We start from the raw sequence: 15975 nt of genomic DNA, 5'->3' as shown, positions 1-15975 counted from the left end.
TCCTCCAACATAACCACCGACCCACCCCTCCCTCCCACTACCAGAAAAAAAACCACCTGAAAACTTCTGTATACTTCCCAATAACCAATGCTATATGTTAACATTGGGTAAAGTTCATAACTTTTAGCCCTCCCTCTGGGAACTTCGGGGGATTAAGTCATCCTAAAAGACATATTCATCATATTTTCGACCATGCTGAACAAAATGGCTATCTCAAAATTTTGATCGGGTGACTTTGGAAAAAAAATAAGCGTGGGAGTGGGCCTATTTGCCCTCCATTTTTTTTGGTCACTTAAAAAGGGCTCTAGAACTTTTAATTTTCGTTCGAATAAGCCCACCAGCGATATTATAGGACCACTTGGTTTATACGATCACCCCTGGGGAAAAAACAAAACAAAAACAAACAAACAAACAAACAAACAAACAAATAAACACGCACCCGTTATCTCTCTTCTGGCAAAAAATGGAAAATTCCACATTTTTGTAGATAGGAGCTTGAAACCTCTACAGTAGGGTTCTCTGATACGCTCCATATGATGGTGTGATTTTCATTAAGGTTCTATAGCTTTTAGGGGGTCTTTCCCCCTTTTTTTGAAAATCAGCCAAATTTTCTCAGGCGCGTAACTTTTGATGAGTAGCACTAAACTTGATGAAAGTTATATATTTGAAATCAGCATTGAAATCTGATTCTTTTGATATATCTATTGGTATAAATAACCCGTTTTCTACAGTTTCGGTTACCATTGAGCCGGGTCGCTCCTTACTTGCAGTTCGTTACCACAAACTGTTTGATTTACTTAAAATCTGTTTCTATTTGGACAATAGAAGTGTGCCCAGTTTTTTATTCAAAAAAAGGACGTAACCAGACGATTTTCCAAGGAATCCAGAGACTTTTGATGGATACTATGGCGTCCCTAATGCCGCCGCCTTAGGAATTGTAACGTTCAGCATGGAATATACTGATATAAACCTTCCTAAACGAATTATTAGGCACCTCAGCTAAATTCCGTAGCAGCATCCTTTCTCCAGCTCTACCTCCTATTTCTTTGAGCTTCCTTTGGATTTACATTCGAGCAGGGTTGCACCCCAGTAAGAAAAAATCACTAGATTTTAGTTTTTTACTGATCTGATGATTTTTCGATTGATTTAGTGATTTTTGTCAATAATCCAATGATTTATGCGCTGATTTAGTGATTTTTAATTGTTTAATAAATATAAAAATCACTAGAAAGTGATAAATTACAAGGGGTGCAAATCCTGCATCCAAGTATCCACTTTACATCTGTACATTGGTGTACATTAAACCCACTTAATGGATTAATCATTAACACAAACCAATGACTCAGAATGAGGGGGGGGAGGTTTAGCTGAAACTCTCAAAAGACTTTCCTTTGATTAGGAAATAAGACTCCATAATCCAATAACAAATAACGGCCTACGAAAAATTGACTACTAAGAAAACATTTAATAAGACAATACTAATTACTATAAGGAACTAATAAGATAATAATTTAAAAAACGTTCAATTGGAAAAACCAACTGAAATCTCTAAATGTTAGTTTTGTCGCAATTTTTACTTAGTTGTGTTCACAGTAGACAGAATATAACAGTAAGCTTATCGCAGATCATTTCTGGTCATCGTGAACAAAAAGCTCCTCCCACTTCTTTCTGCCTTAGCTTGTTTAGCCTGTTTCTGCATTAGCAGTAAGCTTATCGCAGATCATTTCTGGTCATCGTGAACAAAAAGCTCCTCCCACTTCTTTCTGCCTTAGCTTGTCTAGCCTGTTTCTGCATAAAAACCCCTGTCCGGGTTTTTATAATGGGTGAGATAGAGAATGATCATACTGGATAATATATGAACTGTGGTTGTGTTATAAGAATATACTTTTACTTAGTTATAAGAATATACTTTCGTGTATTAATTATGGGAGGGCTGTCACGATGACGGTTGAAAGGGGAAAAGTTAAAAAATAAGATTTGATTGAGTCGTTTCAGAAAAATCGAGACGCCAATCCTTGAGCTGTTAATATGGGATGACACTACGTCTACCGTCGCCAAAAACTTCTACAGCATAGTACATTTGACAAGGTTATGGGCCTGCATCGTATTACCTTACTAAAATTACCCTAAACCTGCCCACTACGCTAAAGTGTCTGTTTGATTTTTTTTTCCAAAGGGAATTGCGAAAAATAGTCATAAAATTTTATGATGCAGAACGGTATACAACTAGTTGCATTATTCTCTATCCCCTATAATTTGTTATTCCATCTTTTCTTTTTTTTTTTCAATCATAAATACTAGAGTATATAGAGCTAAACACAAAATGTTACAACAAATATTGCATCTTGACGAAAGCTACGTAAATATTAACAACTACATTTTTATCTTTATGGTTTTGCATAAAATGCTTTAGAATCTCCTGTCGTCTCAAGTTCGGAATTTTTTTCTTAAACTATTAATTTGATTAGAAACACAGTCAAAGAAAACAACTCCATCCGACATAGTTATACATTTACCTACAGAAGCAGCTTGAAAAATGAGTGTTACGTCGAGCAGAAGGACAGTTCTTCCCGAGGGGTTGCTCTCTCTCTCTCTGGGCACCACTGTACGCCCTCCCTGGGCACACCTGGGCACACCTAAGCTTTTTTTCAGAGCTTTTAACTGAATCAAACATAATTTACGCAGGTCAAGTAAACTTGACTTAAAGTTGACTATTTTAAATTTCTTAAAGGAATTTCCAGAGGAATGATTGGACCAGCACACCTGGGCCCCGACTGGGCACACCTGTACGAATATTTTGGGAGAGAGCAACCCCTCGGTTCTTCCTGCCTTGTTTGATACGTTTTATTTTCTTCTTTTTCAAACAAACAAATTGATAGTTAAAGAATGATAAAAATGATAGTTAAAGGAGGATATAGCAGTGTCAAAAAGGAGATATAAATTTCTTCTTTTTATTTCAAAAGAAGAATAAAGGTGTTTTCACCACACTAGGTAAATCTTTTAACACCGATCGAAGTGTATACGCAGCTTTTCACAGGAAAAACTAATATCAAGCAACACTACAATTTTTTGCATAACGTAAGAAACTTGGAAATTAGACCTGATTTCTATTTTACGCTTCAATTTATCCAGTTTTTCTTCGAAATTTGATGATAATTGCAATAATCCGGAATCAGTACAAGCGAAATCAATTCACGAAAATGTAGGGGGGGGGAGGGGTCAAATATAATTTCCAAATCTAGGAAGACAATCGAGCTGTTTTTTTTTTTATATGAAAAAACTAAAAAGCGATTTTAAATGAATATAACCTATAAAAATAGCTTTTTCGAATTATCTGTATTGTCAAAAAAATCCAGGGGGCGGATGCCCCCTGAAAATCATCGTTCTGGACATTTTCTTTGCTTATTTTCATAAAAAATAAAGGGTTTGAGATTATAAGAGTATTAGTATCTTTACTGATACTGATACTTATATTTTGAGATCTTTCATAAGATGACACGTTAAAGAAGACACAACAGTGTCAGAAGGTATCAATATCATAAGAAACAAAATTAATTCAGGCACCATAACACCTCTCTGACGTAGCCACGTGTAAGCTCTATTAATGTTATAGTAACTCAGAAAAGCACTTTCTTTCAATGGTTTGGAGTGATTCTATTTCAGTAACTTCTGCATCCAGATCTAACTTTATATCCAGAGTTGTAGGTGTTAGAAGAGAAAAGATAACTTAACGAATCGTCTGAAAATCACCAAGCCAGAGAAAAACGTTAAAAAGCCAAACCCACTTAAACCTCAAACTGATGAAAAATGGCAGTTTTTTCAAATGTTTTAAGATATAAAAGTGTAATTTATTATTAAAGCATCAACTCTTCCCCCCTAATTTTTTTAGTCCAAGATTTACTTCTTGAGTCTATAAAATTCCAGAAAAGGTTAAAAAACTTAGTAAAAAATTAGAAATATCAATAAACACCAAAGAAAAATATCACAACCAAGAATAAAACTCTCTAGAACTAGTAATTAATATTTAAGAATGGCAACCCTGTTTAGGAGACGGCTATAGAGATGAAAATGCTTTAAAAAAAACAAAAAAAAAACCCACCTTCGTTCATTGACTCATCTCCAAGTCCTTTCATTTCATCAGCAGTCAAATATCTATAAGTCTGGTCTCCCACTAGTCCCTCGTCACCTAAAAATATATATTTCTAAATAAAAATAATTTGGTTATTAGAAATAATTTCCTTTGAGTTGTCTCCAAAAAATTTTGCTACATATTTTGAAAAAAACGTAGAGTTCTAAGCAACAAAAGAGGAGAAAAAATCTACTTACCCCATGCACAAGGTGGAAAGAATTTATAATAGGAAATGTATGCTTATCTTTAACATGCTACACCAGGGACATTAAAAAAAAAATATCATTCCATGCCCAAGAAAAACGTACAGGAGAAGTAAAAGCTAAATTGGTTTCAGTATTTCCAATCTGCGAAAAAATTTCATTGATGAATCTATAGAAGCATTAAATTTAGTTAAGTCCGCTATTATTTAATGCTCTATTTATTAAACACATCCCTATACTCTATTTATTAAATAGCAAAGACGTAATTATTTTATAGGCTCAATACTCGCTTTTCTCATTAGCCTCCTTCCAGACTCTATCCAGTCTTCTGAAACCAAAGAATGTTCTAAAACTGATAAAACGACCATTTATAAAAGCAGATCAGTAGGCCTATCGATTGCTGAAATCCATCGGTGTCAAAAGACACGAAATCAGTCTCTATCAAACCCTTCCATATCCTATGGCAGAAGTCAACACCAATTTATATTTGGAAAAAAATTCTAAAAAAAAAATAGCAAAAGAAATGGAGAAAGAATAAAAATGGGAGAGAGAAAAAAAAGAAGCCAAAGTTGCATCCAAGCCAATTCTCAGGGCATGTCCAAAATGTACTAGAAGGGAGGGGGTTCAATAGATATGTACAGCCAGAAAGCATTTCCATAATAGGAAATGAATAAGTCTTTGAAAAAGGAGAAATTTATATCAGATTTTTAAACAACTGTTAGAAAACTAGATCAGCAGGCCTATACATCGTCGAAGTCAATTGGTGCCAGAAGAGACGAAACAAAACTCTTGCTATTCCTACGGCATTAGTCAACTCTAATTTACATTAGGGAAAGAATATTTTAAAAAATAGCTGAAAAAGTAGTAAAATAATGAAAACAAGAAATAAAAAAAAGCCAAAGTCACACCCAGGCCAATTTTCAAGGCATATCCAAAATCTAATAGGAGGGAGGGGGCTCAATAGATGTGTATAACCAGGCTGCGTTTCCATAATACAAGATTAGTAAATGTTTGAGACAAGTAAACTTTACATCACAACGAAATAAACTAAGAATACAAATTGGATATTCAGACTATATTTTTTGGGGGGCCCTAGGTCCAAATCATAATATTATCCGTGTGTTTTTGTGTGAGATAAAGTTTTATGTTGTCTGTGTCTCGTTTTAAATAAGTTAAAAATAAATAATTACTTATATCATCAATTGTTCGGTATCGAGTTTTGGTCAAGAATTTGACTTTTTTTTTTTTTTTTTTTTTTTTTTTTTTTTTTTTTTTTTTTTTTTTTTTTTTATAATCGAAGTCCTGGGAAGAATTCTTAACTTTAGAATAATAATCTAAAATTAATAGAGCAGGAAAACTAACGATAAGAATACGCACAGAAATTTATTTGAAAATGGGCAGACATTTGAAAAAAAAACATAATAGCCAAATTATACAAAGCAATAATTTGCAGTATGGAAACTCGTAATAATTTCCAGATGTCATTGAGAAAGGGGACATGTCCGGCATGGAGATGCCCCTTCATGCAAATTTTCCTCGCTGAAACTCTCGAATTCTACAAAATATGTGTCATTTTGGCCAATATGCCAAAGTTAAGTTATCGAGGTTTCTTGAGGTACATCTTTAAGAAACACAGCTTAGGAGATATAGCAAAGGCGTAGTCTGTCGGCGAATCTCTTTTTATTATGCTTATAAACATCTATTTGAATAGTTAATTAGATGAATTCCTTAGGAACATTAAAACATTTAGATATGACCAATTATAATCCATAATTATTGTTGATTATAACGAATTTGGTTTTAAAATAATGAACACCAAATAAAGTGAACACTAAATAACAGACATCCTTAATAGTGACGTTACAATATATTGTTGCGGTTGGAGACGAGCGGTGCTAAGAGTGCCACCACCAGCGCCACATTTTTGTCAAACTTTTTTTAATACTTAAATTTTGTTGAATGCTAGTTATAATGTAAACAGTCGACGACTACTTGTAATAGAGTCGGAATAGAAGGTTTTTCTTAGGCTAGCAGAGTATTTTATTATCTTAATTTTTTTTCTAGTTACGGCTAACTATTTTTTTCAGCTCATTCTTTTAGGGAATTGGAAACTAGAAGAAATTCTTTTATGCCCATGACATTTCCGAAATTCTAAATTTAAAGTTTATGATCCTTTTTGGGTGGGAGAGAACCAATCAAACGCCTCGCCGAATCTCTACATCTCTGAATTTGCTTTATTTGATTTTAAGCACCAGGCAGTGGCAGATCCACGGGAGGGGCGAAGGGGGTGCCTATTTTGCACCCCCCCCCCCAAAAAAAAATCCTGGATCTGCCCCTGGCACCAGGGGGGGTAGTGATAGGATTTACAGGTTCTCATTAACCAGAAATGCAGATGTCTCTTTTACTCCTAGAAGTACACTGTTTAGATGTCTTTTTTACTCCTTAATGCACCGTGTATGGAATAATTTGGAGCTTAATAAGTATATTTGAATAGAGCTTCATATTACGCCAAAACCCATGGCAAGTATCAAAAATGGGTAAATGGGATGGACAGATTACAAAAAAAAAAAAAATCCTCAAAAATAAAGCTGGAAGCAACTTGCAAATTGCTAAGCCCACTCGGAACTTACTACGATGACGAGTGGCTCCTAATTTGCGTGGTTGTTGAGCCACACTGGTTAAGTTTACCTCCGGTTTTTCCGGTTCTATCTCCAAACCTGTATATAAACAATTAATGAGATGGGAGCACTGAATCATAACAAATTCAAAATACTCACTAATTATTGTGTATACCCTCTCAAAAAAGAAAATATATATAAACGACTAAATCAAATGCACAAGTCTCTGCAATGCAAACTAAACAACTAATCTGCCACTTGGGACCTTGGCAAACAGACATCTCAGTGAATCTATAAAATTCTGGGTGTGGATACTGTATCAATCACCATCATAGCCGCTTTTTAACTAATATGCATTTACCAGAGGCAAATTTTTTCGTCTCAATTTAAAGTCTAGATGTTGTCACGTAAAGGAAGAGCTTATCATTTGATACACTGAACTTGACAATGGCTTAAAAATTTGCACTTGAAATTGACTAATTTACTTCTATAGCAGCATTAGGCGAAATGCAAAGAATTTGTTTCACACTTGATATGACGGGAAAAATTCTGGCAAGAACTGCTTGTATAAAATTGAGTTTTACTCGTAATTGAAATATTCAGAAGGAAGCATCGACATCCCTAATGTGACATTTTTCAGATTAAAAGCACTAATATAATAATCTAGTGTGTGAGAATCCCTCTTTTGTTTTAGTGGAAATATTTTGCAAAACTCGGGACCGTCATTTTAAGGTTCCTTTCAGGGCAAGAAGGACAGAAGTCAATGGTTCTTTCTATGGGGCCAACAGTGAAAAAAGTCCGTTTTAACCATTTTCAGGAAATTTTTCCTTATTTTTGGCCTTTATCTTAGGAACCCTTCGGCTTGGCGCCCCTAAATTTCCTCCTCAAATGGTGCCCTGAGAAAAATATTTTACATGGAGATATTACCAGTGAACTAGTTTATCTTTCTTTATTCTTTTCCCAAAAGATTGAGATTTCGTAAGCTTTTCTTACGTGGAGTTTTTCCAAATAAATATGGTCACATCTTCTAGGGGAAGAACACGAATGGAATGAAAGCGACCCGAATTGTTTTGTAGACAAGTTTTGGTCCCATAGAACAATAGAGTGAATAGACGCTATTAGATTTCCAGAGGCTCACGAGACATTGATGGTTGCGGTTCATGGGTCTAAAAGCTATGATTTTTTTTTTTTTTAAGTCTTAGCCTTAATGATTCTTTGTAATTTCACTTTGTGAAAATCCCATTTTCCCTTTGTGGACATATTATTGTACAAAGGAATCAATGTAAAAGGAAAAACGATTTTATTTCCAAGTAGAAGCAGGAAATACTCTAAAAGGAGCAAAAAATGAAAGCATAGGGCAGTCGCAACTAGAAACTTGTCTTTGAATATTTACAAAATATTCATGGAAAATAAATTTATGAAAATAAATACTTTAGTAACACAATTATGGAAATTACAACAGAGAATTATGGAAATCCGGCCCCCTAGAACGCATTATATTAAATGGTTTCTAACCTAACCAAATACCAACTAAAATATTTAATCAAAATATACCTACAATGTAGTGCATATACACTCTCTCACGCAAAGCTGAATGAAACCATAGAAAGAAACCGGTTCTGTCAGACCAAGAAATTTAGTGTGGTGGGTATAAGAACTAAGTACCGTATTTCTTTTCAAATTTCATAATAACGACTCACACTTCATACTAACAAATCTTGTTTGTAATACTTCGTGTTGAGATCATACCTGCCTTTCCTTCAAACAGCCATAGCCATAGCATTGCTTATGACGACCACCACGTGCCTAAACGAGTATTTGGTTTTCTAAAGATCTGATCATTAGTCCTCTAAAGTTTTAGAGTCTAAACAGAGTGTTTACACAAAAGTTCGAAGTCGCCGTTCTTAGATAAACACTCTGACTTTGATCAGAAGTAATTATTTCTTATGACTTGCGTAGCCGAGCCTTTCACAGCCCAAATCGATTATCTCAGCTCTTTTTTTTACAGATCAACCAGACAATTTGATTGACACTTAAATATCTTGATGTTCATAAGTATATACTGCAGAAACAAGGATTAATACCACAAACCACAAAAAGAATGTTGAAACTAATTACTCAATACGCTCTTTTAGAAGTCAATTTAACCCACTCCATACTAAACAATGTCTGAACACATTTCCTTCCACGAATATTTTGAAGCAACATTCTACCCAAAGGAAATCCATATCATCTCGGGTTTTCTCATTGTAACTTACCACATTGGAAGCTTTATAATATTAGGTCTTTGTGTACAAAACAATTTAAGTCATCAGTATAACTTTGCTCAAAGAGAACCACCAAGCTTGCATTCAATACGCTGCTCTGTATTCACAGCACAAGCTACGCAAGAAGTTACATTATATAAGTCAGTCAAACATTCTTGTGTCCTCTATAAAAATATATGACTCACCAAACTTTATAATTAACTTTTTTCAAGCCTTCTATTAAGTTAATTTGTGCTACGGATCAACAGCAACACTTTGGCTTATCCTGGTTTTAGTTGTTTTTCTAGGCCAACTATTTCAGCTGTATGCAGGAAAGTGGTAAGGATCTAAGCTCTGTATTTTTTCACTGTAAAGTGAAAAAATACAAGCCATGTTAATTGTGTTGCGGGAGTAACACATCGGTTTTGTCTTCTTTTTTCGTCTTCTGCCACCGATTTCAGTTTATTGCGGAATGTGGAAAGGCTCAAACCTCCGCAGTTTTTACAGTAACTGTGGCCGGATTGATGAACAACGGCGGCGTGTGAGTTGAAGCGGATTTTTGTAGTCTATGTGGAGTTTTACGGTCTATGTTTGGGACTGAGGCAGAGAAATGGTATCATATATGCTTTGTAAACCTTAATGGTTCTCTCATTACTAAAGAAATTGAATCCTATCCTTTGCTCCTTCCTTAGTAGTAAATCACGGCAAGAAAATCAACATTTGAACTAAGGGACATATCATTTTCTCCCTCATCAATAATCTTCCAAGGGCTGATAAAAGTATATGACACGTATTACGATTTTTTTTAAGATCTGAAAGACGAAGCCCTTGTTGTAGTACACGCCAGAGGGAGCGTTGGATGACGACTTTGCGCAAAAACAACGTAGGTCCTAATGCGGTGAAAAAACAACTGTCCTGATCAACGTCCTGATTCGATTCAAAGTAAGCTGGAGACACGAAATCGGTCCTTTCACCCCCTTGTCTTCCCGTTGACTTTTTAGCAGAAAGATATCAGTGGCGTAATTTTGTTGAAATCCTGGAGAGGGGGGGGGGGAACCTAGAGCCAATTTTCATAAGTCAAGTAAAAACAACGGTGAAAAATGAGCCATATAGTACGATAAAGGCAAAGGTATACCAAAGAAAACTGATCTGTTGCTGTAGATGCTAAAATTCAGCTGAGAGGGGGAGGGGCGAACCGGAGTCGGGGGGGGGGGGCAGTTACCCCCTGCTCCATAGAAACTTACACCCCTACCAAGGCCTGGATTTGCCAATAGGTCAACTAGGCCAGTGTCTAGGGGCCCAACAAATTATCACTGAGTGATTTTTTTTTCTTTACAAAAAGTGAACTAAAGTGATTTATCGTCGAAATGCCAGGTGTACTCGGCCGCCACGCTGCCTATTCACATATAGCGATTTTAAAACAACTCAGGAATTCCGTAGCCACTTATAAAGACATCTGTCAGATGCCTCCCAAGAATGGCAGCTGGGAATTCGTTATCACCTCTCTCTTTAATTACTTTTAGCACATCAGTTGCGTTCTGTTCATTACTTCCACTATCATTGAATTTTCGGGAATAACCCCAAAAATCTCGCAAAAACAGAGCGGCAAAAAAATATTGGGCCTTGAAGCGTCAAATCTTTAAATCCGGCCCTCGTTGCACCTTGTTTGAAGCAGAATAACAAAGTGTTTTCACTCTGTATTGTAGGAAATACAAAGTGCCCCCCCCCCCACTAACCTGTTCTCTTCCCCTATCCAGCTTTATAGCAGAAAGTTAAGTAAGTTACACCTATGTCGAAGAGGAATTCCAAAAGGATTTTTTTTTTTGTCTGATTGGAAGCTCAAAGGACGAGAGGCCCTGAAATGGGATCATGTGAGGATTTTCAATCTGCATGATTGATGGATAGAGTAGGCCCCCGTCTTCTTCAACTACGTCAACGCCCTTCCACAGCCCTTTTCATATCTTTTGGTAAAAAGGTAGGCAAGTTGAACCTGCTTGAACCAAAATTATGCAGGGAACAGCAATTTGTGTGATTGGAGAACGTGTCTATCACTGCTATGAATGTCCCAAAGGGAAACCTTCTACTTCCGTGTCAATAAGTTCTAGGATGCATATGTGATATGATTTCTCTACCTTGGTCCCAAAAACACAAAATGAAATCCCTAACTTAACCACAATCATTAACAGAAACGACTTGTAAATGTCGATTGCAGCACTTTCAGAAACTTGAGAAAATGCTTCTTGATTTAATTCGTACAATTAAAGCTCTAAGATAATATTATGGCGATCGGGTCAGGAAATCGCTGCCCAACTTTAAATTTTAATCTAACTTATATTTGAAACTCCACGGTGCTTGCTTGCTTGAATGGAGCTTCCTACTCGAAAGAAGACATATGGCTCGAAGATATGAAAGCTTAGAGGAAGAATTTCAGATAGTCCTGTCTGACATCTACTACAAAATCCATTTCAGCGTTCACACTGCAGGCTGTAACTTCAGGACAAGCAAAAATCACCCTTTTTTGGCTCCGGGCAAGAATTATGCAATGCTTCCCAAATTATAACGTCATATTCAGCAATCTCAGCAGAGGTTCACACTTTCTATAAAAACTTCAGAGGTTAGACACTTACCACTTTCTCACAATAAACTGAATTCGCTGGTAGAAAAAAAACAGGACAACACCAAAGTGTTGCTTCCACAACACAAACTAGAGGAATTTCATTAAGCAATGGAAAAAAAGCGAAGCACTGTCTCTCATAAATACACGAAGCATAGACAATTTATTACTATAGCCATTTTTCTATAATTTTTCCTCTTATAATTGTTTTATAATTGATTAATCAATTCTTGTAGCAGCTGCCTTTCTTGATTTAATTTTTATTTCTGTTTTAACAATGAAGCTCATCACTTTGGCAACGCTCATTTAGGAGACTTTAAACTAAACAACAAAAGAAAATAACTTCCTTAAATGGTATTGCATAATTTGGTTATTGACATCAGTTTTAAAAGAGAAAGGCATTGGCAAACAAACCTAGTAACCAAATTGGAACAGATTATGTCCATTTATAAGAATCTCCTTTCTTATAGCAAAAGACCTATATCCTTTTTTTCTGGCCTCTATATAGTAGGAATGTTGAGGAATTAGTCTTCCGAACCCTTTACAAGGAAATTCTTAACTGGGTTGCAGCATCTGCCGCACCCTAGTAAAGAAAAAACTCTAGCCCATAATAACCGAAAACTTAGGAAAAATTTTGAAAAAAACTGTCAAAGGAGGAAGAATCACCATTTGAAGCTGATTACTATTTCGATTAATCTTAATGGTAGTTCGTTGCGAAAATAAATGTGTATAAATTTTTGTTCATAAATTGACAGCTGAGAATGACACTAATGCTGCAGATTGGTACAACATCATACCATTGTCCTATAGAAACTAAGAAAAGAGGAACACACTCATCAAACATAGGAACAAAAACAGAAAATAAACGAGCCATGAGAATATCAAAGCAAACTCAAGTACTAACTAAATGTTGTAGAGTAGTACCCCAAAACAGCCTCACGCGATTAACGTAATAGACGTAGGTGATCTCATATAAAGTCACATGAGGAGTTTGAAAGCGATGTTGGCACAACTCATATAAGCTAGTTTTAAAATGTTTTCTTTATATATTTAGAAACAACTGTAAATAGAAAGAGGCAAAACTTCCAATCGGGAATAACTTTCACTCTAAGTTTTACCTGTCAAAAGGCCTTACATACAGCATACAACAAAACCATTTGTCTTTGATATAGACTAATATCAAATAGTTTTGATATTAGTCTGGACGATTAGAAGGTTAAATAGGACGATTAATAATAACAAAAATAAAAATTAGAGGGATATAAATTTAAAAAGATATTCAAGCAGGCATAAATAATTGTAGACTAAGCAGTAGAGGAATGCACTAAAATGCTCCTTGATAAAATTTTCTGCTTTTGGACATAGGTCTTCCACGCAAAGTATGGCCGTATTTTCAAAGAACATGAATCGTGTTCTTTTTCGTGTTCAAAAGGGAGCCTAAAGAGGCCCCTATGCTAGGCTACACACATTACTATCAATACTTTGGCAAATACAATAAGAGTCAAAAAAGTAGTGTTGACGACAGAGCCATGCGTCTCCCATCTAATTCTTTCGCGGCCACTTCGAAAAGAAAATCGATCGCAGAAACTTGGATGGGGTATCAGCTTATCATAAAGTGAAAGTTATAGTACCTTTTTAAAGATCAAAAAGGGTTGAAGGTTCTCCTTCCCTTGCCGGTTTTGCCCCCGTGCTCTAATAGAATCGGATCAAAAGTGTAAGGTACACGTATAACTCAGAAGGGTCAGGGGCAGACCGAAAATTGCTTCAAGGAGAGAAATGACCTACAAAGGCCCAAGAGAAAGGACTCCCAATTATACTATTGGCCAGCTATTAACAGATAAAAGGAAAGGTGGTCATGTTGTATTTTGTATACATCAGAATTATGCAAGGAACTAAAATCTAGATAATTGAGTTAAACATTGGGTCACAATCTCCTCCATTCCTCCAAAATTTCAGCTTTTTTATCAGAAAGGTAGGCATTTTGCATCTTGTTCATACCAGAGTGATGATTTTTTTTTTTTTTTTACCTCAGTGGGGAAAAAAAAATCTTTCTAATCCGTGGACTAACTCAGTACAAAAAATAGTTCAGAAATGAATCAGTGAAAAAACAAGCTAAGTAACGACTCACCGAATTAGAATTTGAACTCAGAAGGGAATCGTACGGACTGAACACAACTAGTCCGAACTAAGTGCCGTTTCTTCACAAAAAAGAACTAAGTCCGGATTTGAAGCAATAAACGAGAAAAATGTTTAAAAACAAGTTAAGTTAAAGCTTGACTTGGTCATCCCCTAATCCCGGCATTTTATCAGAAAGCCATGCAGGTGGCACCTTGATTAAATCGGCAACACGCAATAATTTTCAATCCATATGATTAGAGGCACAAATTAGACTGACGGTACTTCCAATATCTCCCCCCCCCCCTCCTACATTTTTTATCTAAAAAATAGGCGTGTTGTACCGTTTTTTACCGAAATTATACAGGTTTTATCAACCTATATGATTGAAGAATCAAACGGGGCCGGTGACACCTCTAATACATTTTAATTTCAACTTTTCGCAGAGGTAAGTTGTTTCTTTTTTTTCGTCAACTTGCTTGAAAATTATGGGGTAAAAACCTTGGAACAATGGGATGTAATTAAAAATAATATTAACTGAGGCCCTGGATTGAATACTATACACAGCATTAATTTTCAATTTAAATTCCTGCAGTGTTGTCAAAGGACCCACTTCTGAATGCTACAAATTGAACGTGATGTATCACAGTCAGATATGAGAATAAGAAAAATAAACAAACATAATGGTAAAATAGTCCATGATGCATTAATGGCAAGTAGATTTCAAATAAGAAAAAGCAGAAATATCTCCGGTTTTAAAGCCACATTGAAGTTATGACAGAGAACATACCATAAAATAGCTGTTAAACCTGGAATACAATACACTTAAGAGACAAACCAGATAAGACAACAAATCAACGACAAAGCTAGACAATTGATACAAAAACGTAAGGCACAGAAAAACTTTCAAAAGTGACGAATTTTGCAATGCGTAAATATTATTCGGCGAAATTACGCTTTGAAGACAAACGTTATTATCTCTGCAATTAGAAGCATATTTAGGATTACTCGAAATTGTAGTAAGTGGATGCTCTTTCTTAAGGTCATTACCAATCCATCGCACACTGGACAACCATATTTATCATACATATGACAAGACAGTAGTACGTCCATACCAAATGAAAAACTAATAAGAAAAGAAATGCAAGTCCCTCTTCAAGAAAAAATTAAGTTTTAACATGATCTAAAGTTACCCAGAAAAAAAATAATTTACTCAGTTGGACTTGTTTTTTTGTTTTTTTTTTTGGTTTTATTGTTTTTATGTTTTCTTTTTACTCCGCTTTTCGTAAGTGTTTGTACAGCGTGTCGTAGTTATATTGTTATGATCATCAAGTTAAGATCATTTGTTTTGTTTTGCTATTTTGTGAAGAAAAAGAACCTGATTTAGGAATCAACCTTAGTCTGAACACATCCAATATCAAAATTCTTCGATGTTGTTATAAGTAGTCCCCGAAGCCGCGTCACGCCGACATGACGGCTTCGAATGTGTGATTTAGTATCGGCGGCGGCGCGCCGCCAGGCGCGCGGAAATTTTTTTGGCGGCGCGCCACGGTGCGCCGATTTTTCTGATTAAAAATAATAATTAAAATTCCGCTTCACCAAGCACGTTCAACCTTAACTTGATTTTAGTAAGGATTTTTAAATGGTTGGCTAAAAACATACAAGAACAACATGACAAAACAGGAATTTGTTGGGCCATGAGGAAAGTGTTTATGTTCACCATCGATCAGAGCAAGTAGAATCCTCATTTTTAGCCACTAGACCCAGGAAAACCTATGTTGTGTTTATGTTTAACATCGCATTGTTCCTATAAAATCCTGTGTTTAGTCATTTTCTTCTTGTTAATGATTTCGGCTAATGTGTGTATAACTTTCAAAGTTTGAGGTTCAAACATCTCCTGTTCATCAAATACATACGAAAAGGAAGTGAAAAAACACATAACAGCATCAAAAAAAACAAAAAACACTGTATACAAGTCAGATACCATGGCTTAACAACACCAACTATTTTAAATCAGCGCTTACATCAATTCAGTTACAACTGATGTAAC

The 15975-nt window shown here is 35.6% G+C and overlaps 1 protein-coding gene across 9 annotated transcripts in view; it reads right to left on the bottom strand.

The window, feature by feature from the left end:
* The window catches only part of LOC148952344 (uncharacterized), a 363983-nt gene that overhangs the window by 171242 nt on the left and 176766 nt on the right, over positions 1 to 15975 (bottom strand). For 6 of the 9 annotated variants that reach the window (XM_089089795.1, XM_089089796.1, XM_089089797.1 and 3 more), the window contains 2 exons: positions 6963 to 7049; positions 4100 to 4186 (listed from right to left, as the gene is read on the bottom strand). In XM_089089795.1, coding sequence (XP_088945921.1) covers positions 4100 to 4186; positions 6963 to 7049 — 174 coding nt within the window. The remainder of the gene's footprint in view (positions 1 to 4099; positions 4187 to 6962; positions 7050 to 15975) is intronic. The other 3 variants (XM_089089801.1, XM_089089802.1, XM_089089803.1) reach the window with 1 other exon arrangement.

This window comes from Artemia sp. Qi Xiang Cuo, chromosome 5 (genome assembly GCF_049724085.1).
Source record: "Artemia sp. Qi Xiang Cuo chromosome 5, ASM4972408v1, whole genome shotgun sequence".
Classification (NCBI taxonomy): domain Eukaryota; kingdom Metazoa; phylum Arthropoda; class Branchiopoda; order Anostraca; family Artemiidae; genus Artemia; species Artemia sp. Qi Xiang Cuo.
The sequence above is the reverse complement of the archived record's forward strand: the minus strand, read 5'-3'. Positions and strand labels throughout refer to the sequence as shown.